Source organism: Pituophis catenifer, unplaced genomic scaffold (assembly GCF_029215685.1).
Source record: "Pituophis catenifer annectens isolate HBS135680 unplaced genomic scaffold, rPitCat1.0.hap2 SCAF_2, whole genome shotgun sequence".
Taxonomy (NCBI): Eukaryota; Metazoa; Chordata; class Lepidosauria; order Squamata; family Colubridae; genus Pituophis; species Pituophis catenifer.
The window spans coordinates 6,218,689-6,225,154 of record NW_027256882.1 but is presented as its reverse complement, the minus strand read 5'-3'; the positions used below and the strand labels follow the sequence as shown (position 1 = coordinate 6,225,154).

General features: G+C 58.4%; 1 protein-coding gene across 1 annotated transcript; it reads left to right on the top strand.

Annotated features, from left to right (window-relative positions):
- Window positions 1-515: 515 nt before the first annotated feature.
- LOC139311718 (class II histocompatibility antigen, M alpha chain) lies at window positions 516-5,482 on the top strand. Its single transcript, XM_070936202.1, has 5 exons — window positions 516-622; window positions 2,716-2,982; window positions 3,672-3,953; window positions 4,039-4,167; window positions 4,686-5,482. The coding sequence occupies exons 1-5, from the start codon at window positions 550-552 to the stop codon at window positions 4,688-4,690; spliced, it is 756 nt and encodes a 251-aa protein (XP_070792303.1). The 5' UTR covers window positions 516-549; the 3' UTR covers window positions 4,691-5,482.
- Window positions 5,483-6,466: the final 984 nt, after the last annotated feature.

The following is a 6,466-nucleotide window of genomic DNA, read 5'->3' as shown; positions in this document are numbered from 1 at the left end:
GACCCTTTAATACAGTTCCTCATGTTGTGGTGACCCCCAACCATAAAATTATTCCTAAAGCCCCCCTCCCCGTTAATTCCTATCCAGGTTCAGATTTGTACCGGTGGATATTTACAAGGCTGGTTTGTGGCCTCCCTGCTGCCTAAGGTCTTTGCTGCCTTTGGGCTGCAGGTCAGGCGGCCGTCCCTGGCAGGCTGAGGGGCAGCTGAGGGCCGGTACAAACGGCTGGCCAGCTCTGGTAGCAGCCCTTTTGCCCCCTTTCTCTCCCGGGACCTCCCTCCCAGACTGGGCCAAGCCACGCTCGCTCCCGTACCTTCCACCCAATACCCACCCAGTTGGCCTCTCAGTCAAAAGCGGCGCCCGCTCGCCCAGCTGTACTATCTCCACTTGGGAGCCGAAACTCGAGGGCTTCCCCTTGGCAACAGGTGACGAGGGCGCGCAAAGGAAGCGGGTTGGCCGCCCGGCCCCAGAGGCGGCTCCGGTGGGCGCGGAGCGTCGGGCTTCTCCCCGGGCCCCAGAAGGACGCTGGGCGAGCGGACAGGGAAGGAGATGGGTCCCGCACTCCGCCGGTGGGCGCTGCCGGCCTTGGCTTTGATCTGGGCGGCCATGGCCACCGCTGGAGGTAAAGACGCGGGGTGGGGGAGGGGGGGCTGCCGACCAGCGTCTGCCACAGCAGGAGCCCCGCTATCCCCCCGCGTCCACACGTGCGCTTGACCCGAATGGGGCCGTTTCCTGGCTTCCTCCCTTGGCCCGTCACGTGACGAAAGAAGCCGCGTTCGTTCAGCAGGCAAAAAGCTCCCCGCCACCGACCAGCGGGACCCCGCCCGGTCACGCTTTGCTGGTTGTGCGAACGGCCTGTTGGGCAGAAGGGGGGAGCAGCCGGGACGGCGGCTGGGCACCCCGTTCTCCCTTCGTGCGGAGCTATTCCCGCCAACCCCGGCAGCTCTTCCAGCTCTCCCCGGAGCCTCGCCTTCACTTCCGCGAGCGGCGCCCGGACGGCCTCGGCCGGGGGGACTTTCGCCTGCGCTCCTGAGCCCCCCCCGCTCGACGTTTGCCTCGGGAGAGCTGTCCAGGGAGGGGGGGCTGGGAGCCGCTGCGCCCCCTCCCTCTCCTGCTTTTCCTCCCAGTCCCTCCTTAAGCTCGGGGGGCGGAGGGGCGGCTAAAACCCCGCTTACCGGACAGGACAAGCGGCTGGTCTCCGAGTTCAGAGGACGCCTCCGCCCCTCGTTTGCTCCCCCCCCTCCCGTTGGCGCTTCTGCTGAACGGCGAAGGGCCCTCGCTCCAGGTTTCGTTTTCGCTTTAAGGAAAGGAAGTTTCAATCAAGGGGAATCTTTGTGGCTCTATTTGAGGGGTCCTTAGTGCGCTCTGAGCCTCTCTGCTCGCTTTCTTGCACCCACAGTAGGTAACATCATCAGGGCCAGTAAGGAGTGCTGGCAACAAACATCGCTCCTTGGGTAGCACTGATGGTGTTATCTAGTTTGGGTCATGAAACGCCTGCAAGGAAACAGCCAGAGAGGCTCAGAGAGCACCAAGGACCCCTCAAAAGGAAGCTTCCTTCAGCCAGGCTCGCTGCAAGAATGTCTCTTCCGTTGGAGCCCAGGCAACCTCTGGCAGGCGCTTCAGCTGCCTTCGCACGACCCCCCCTCCCCAAGCTACCGGGGGTGGCGAGGACCCCGCCGGGGGAGGAAGGACTTAGCGCCTACCGAAGCGGAGGGGCGAAAGGCGAGCAAGGGCCCTTTAGCAGTTTCAGGCTAAAGCTTTAGGCACAGCCAGAATGCGGGTTAATTCAGAGATGCTGTGTGAACGCAACCAGTCGATGCGCCCCCAAGAAGGAAGTCTTCTCCTCCCCAGCAGCTGAGAAAGGACCAAGGGGGTGAAGGAAGGTCGAGGAAAGCCAGAATGATTGGGGTCGGAGGTCTAAGACTATTTGCACAGTCCCAGACAGGCTTTCCCCCTCCCCCTCCCATTTCAGGGGCTTTGGAACTTCCCAAATCGCAGCCACCGCCCCCGATCCATGGGGTGGGGAGGGGGGTGGGGGGGACCTGCCAGAGGAAGGCGCCGTTCTAGGAGTCCCAAAGGCTCCGACATCCTGGAATGGTGTCCCTCTGTCCGTCCCCAGTGCCGGGCATCCCATGGGGCAGAGGAAGGGGGGTTGCGGGTTCTGTAGTCCGAGGCCGATTGTTAAGGAAATATACAATGATAAAGGGACTCTTAAAATAAGTTCTACGGGACTGGTTCCGTCAAAAGTCCCTTTTACATTAGACTTTTATTATGTCAATCTCGCCCCTCCCCCCGCCCGCCGCTGTTTTCTTCCCTTTAGTCGAGTTTCTTGGAGGGAGGGAGGGAGGAGGGAGGGAGAGGGGGCGCTCTGGTCCTCCCGGCCGGCACTTCAGGCGGTTCCGTCTGCTGAGCCCTTATCCCGGGCAGCCACGGCTCTCTTAACCACAGCAGCGGTCAGAAAAGTCAAGATGGCAGCCGCGTAGGGACCATTCTTTATGATCCGCGCCGTGCGTGGCGGAGTTCGGGGGTGGGGGGGCTTTGACCGCCCTTTGAACGAAAGGAGCCCCGCGTGGGGTCTCGCGCGACCTGGCCACGGGGGCTGCTTCCCAACCACGCGAGGCTCCAGGCGCTGGGTCCAGCCTGCCGTGTGGGTGTGTGTCTCCGTCCGCCCCCTCCTCCTCCTCCTCCTCCTCTTTTCCCTCTCGTCCCCTCCAGAGCAGCCCGCGCACCTCTCCTCCGAGGTGTTTTTTTGCCAGAAGGACTCCCCGCTTTACGGCCTGGCTCAGACGCTGGACGATGACCTGCTCTTCTGGTACGACTTCCCGGGCTCCAGCTGGCGCTCCCGCCTGCCCGACTTCCAGCCGGAGACGCAGCTCTCCGAACCGCAGATCGAGGCCCGGAAGAAAGTCTGCGACAATCTGCTGCCTTACCTCACCTGGTTTTCAAACCAGTCCATTTTTATCCAGTTCCCCGAGGCCAGAGGTGAGGGGGAATAATCGGAAACCCTTCATTGGAGGCTCCCTCACCAGCTCTCCCTCTCCCAGCCAGCCGCATGAACTCTCTGCCATCCTTGAATGCAGGAGTATCCAAGCTGTGCTGTCTGGGGAACTCTGGGACTTGAAGTCCGTAGGTCTTAAGATGCTCCTGATTTATGGCTGCTTCCTTTATTTTATTTACTTTGTTCCTCTGCAACTTTGCACCGCCAAAGGTCTTTTTACAGTAAACTGGGCAGCCGCAAGATGTCATTCAGCATCCCTGCCAATTAAAGTGCAATTTACGCCCATTAAAAGGAAATAGATGCCGGAAGTATCCTAATGTGGATGGCAGCCAACTCTCTCTGGGGAGGGAAGTCCACTGACCGGAGGGGGCCCCACCCTGGTAAAGAGCCACTGACCCCCTTGGGTGGGGAGGGACCTGGGGGAGAGGAACGGCTGGACACCCTTCAGGCCTAGGTACATGTGGGAGGAAGTGTGAATAGAATCACAGAGTTGGAAGGGACCTTAAGAAGTCTTCTAGTCCAACCCTCTCTTGTGCCAGAAGGCCTCTTAAAGCCTAGATGGGGTCTCTCCGGACTTTGGGGTCTCTCCGGGTCTTCTGGGTGCTGAGCCTGGTTTTCGTCCCTCCGGAAACCCTGAGGCCATCCTGGGAACTCACTCGGCCATCTCCTGCAGGAATCCCCCATGTGGAACTCTTCACCCTCCGGCCCCTGGTGCTGGGCCAGCCCAACGTCCTGGTCTGCTCGGCAAGAAACATCTTCCCTCCTGTGGCCAGAATCATCTGGGCCTTCCAGGGCCAGCAACTGACCCAGGGCGTCTCCTCCACCCCAGTCTTCCCTGTCCAAGAGCTGGACTTCCAGATCTTCTCCTACTTGGAGGTGACGCCCCAGGCGGGGGACGTCTACAGCTGCAACGTTAAAAGCCTGGGGGGCAAGTTCGACAGCATGGCCTACTGGGGTGAGCCACAGCCTCCCACCTCCCCTCCCGGGCTGCCACGAGAGACCCCTCCCCACCTGACCCCTTCCTCCTGCTTCTCTTGTAGTCCCCAAAGACCCCATCGCCTCCAAGCTCCTGGAAAACGTCCTCTGCGGCCTTGCAGTGGCGGTGGGAGGGGTCTTCACGATCGTGGGGATTGTCCTGCTGGCCCTCTCCTTCAGGGTCCGGAGCTCAGGTAGGGGGCAGTGGGCGGGAGGGCAATGTTGGGTGGGAATCAAGGGCCTGTCTTCCCCGGGAACTCCTCCGCTGCTGCTTCACCTGCAGCTTGGCTCACTGGCAGAGCTTCTCCAAATGAGGAGCAAAGCTGCAGGACAGATTTTAGGGTGTGTGTGAGAGGAGGCCAGGCAAGGCAGGGGGGAAGCAGGGTCCTTCTGGTTGGGGGGCAGAGCAGGCAGGACCAGGGGTGAAATCCAGCAGGTTCTGACAGGTTCTGGAGAACCAGTAGCGGAAATTTTGAGTAGTTTGGAGAACCAGCAAATGCCACCTCTGGCTGGCCCCAGAGTGGGGTGGGAATGGGGATTTTGTAGTATCCTTCCCCTGGAGTAGGGTGAGAATGGAGATTTTGCAGTATCTTTCCCCTGCCACACCCACCAAGCCACACCCACAGAACCGGTAGTAAAAAAAATTGGATTTCACCACTGGGCAGGACCCCACTTTTTAGGATTGAAATCACCCTTCTTCTCTTGTTCTTAGACTGAAGGTGCCCTCAGCAAGAAGACCCTCCTTTCCCACCCCCCATCCATGGATCGGCATGACCCGGAAGCCACGCTGGGAAGACCCCCTGGATGTCAGAGTTCCCCCCTCCCCAAACTGAGCAGGGAAAGCCATTTTTTGGGGAGCTGTTTCCTTCTCTGGCCCTCAATCCCAACCAGCAGCAGAACAATCTTTCCCTGGCAAGGGGGGCTGGAAGTGGGGTCCCACCTGGGTCACCCCAATGGATGGAAGCAGATTGCAGATTGAACCCCATTTCTGCCACTACACTGCCCCCCTTCCCTGCCTTTGAGCCTCATTGTTACCAGGGTGGGAGCTGCCCCCCCTCTTGTGTTAAATTGGTTCCCCTCCCTCCCCCCCAGAACATTGCAAACCAGAAGAGGCGTTTTTGTTGGCTTGTAGCAAAAAAACCCCTGATCAAAGCTGGAGGAACTGAAATGGGTCCAGGTGTGCTGGGGGGGGGCAGAAATTGGTCCCAATCCCCTCCTGCTTCTATTGGGAGGAAATCCCATGGAAGTCAAGGTGCCTTGGAATTGCCCTCCCTGCCTCCATCCTCCCAGGGCTGCCATGAAGAAGTGAAACCGTGGGCGGGCGGGTGGATGGGGGAAGGGGAGAAATCTTCCTGGCCAAGAATGGCCAGAATAGAAATTCTTGTGTAAAACATAAATCTGCATATTATGGTAACACAGTCGAAGGAGGAAGCTGAGAGAAAATTACTAGGCTACAAACACTGTAAAATGGCTTAAATACAGAGAGAGATTTTTGAAGCTTTATTCAATTATTAAAAGTTTTAAATCGCATGCACAACCCGTGTCTGGATTCATTGGCTGGGGCTTCTGAGGTGGCCAAAGGAGGAACCCCCTGCCCCATCGTGCTTGGGGTGGGAGACCCAACCCTTGGATGCTGTGGGGGGGGGATTAGTAGTTAAAACAACAGTGATTAAATCTGCTAGTTTGAAGAGATTTCTAGTTTGTGGATGTACAGGCAGCTGCTACCTATAAGTTGGGTTGACAAAATCAGAAACAAGGTGATAAGCCACCTGGCACATCATCAAAACCATTAAAAAGCAAATGTTAAGAGTATTTTGGACATGTGATGTGACACCCGGAAAAATATGGCATCCTTCACTTAATCCTCCAAGGAAAGATGGAAGGCAAAGGAGGTCCAGGCAGAAGAAGAAGATGATCATGGCTTCAAAATCTGAGGGAGTGATTTGGACAAAACTCAGCAGCCCTTTTTCGTGCAGCTGTTGATAAAAATAGGATCGCCAACATGATCGGCAACGTCCAATGATGGATATGGCAGGAGAAGGAGGAGGAGGAGGAGGAGGAGAAGGAGAAGGAGAAGGAGAAGGAGAAACAGCACCATGGAGTCGGTGGTCCTCGGTGTTCCCCAGTTCCCCTCCCACTGAGGGGAGATGGGCAGCAGCCCTTCTGAGACTGGAAAAAGGCAGTGAAACTTCGGGAGGGGGAGGGGGAGGGCCCACAGGCCGGGATTGGGGGGAGGGGGAGGCTGTGGGTTTCAAAAAGAGGAAGGCCTCAGCCAGAGGCGGGTGGGAGAGGGAGAGAGGCCTTTTAGGACTTCGGATCGGGTGGTTCTCCTGGGCCAAACCCTTCCCGAGCCTCAGACTGGAGGGAAGGCGGCGTCCTCGCGCTGGCCTGTAATCACGCCCCCCCCACCCCCCTTTGGATGAGATTGAACCCACCGAGGCGTGGACGGCTTCGCTTGGTCTCGGGTGTCAGCGATGCTCCGGGCCTTACAGA

Excerpts from the sequence above, each read along its gene's own strand:
- LOC139311718 (XM_070936202.1), top strand. The coding sequence starts at position 550 with ATGGGTCCCGCACTCCGCCGGTGGGCGCTGCCGGCCTTGGCTTTGATC. Across the intron at positions 2,983-3,671 it reads CCAGTTCCCCGAGGCCAGAG|GAATCCCCCATGTGGAACTC; the intron begins GTGAGGGGGAAT and ends CATCTCCTGCAG. Across the intron at positions 3,954-4,038 it reads CGACAGCATGGCCTACTGGG|TCCCCAAAGACCCCATCGCC; the intron begins GTGAGCCACAGC and ends CTTCTCTTGTAG.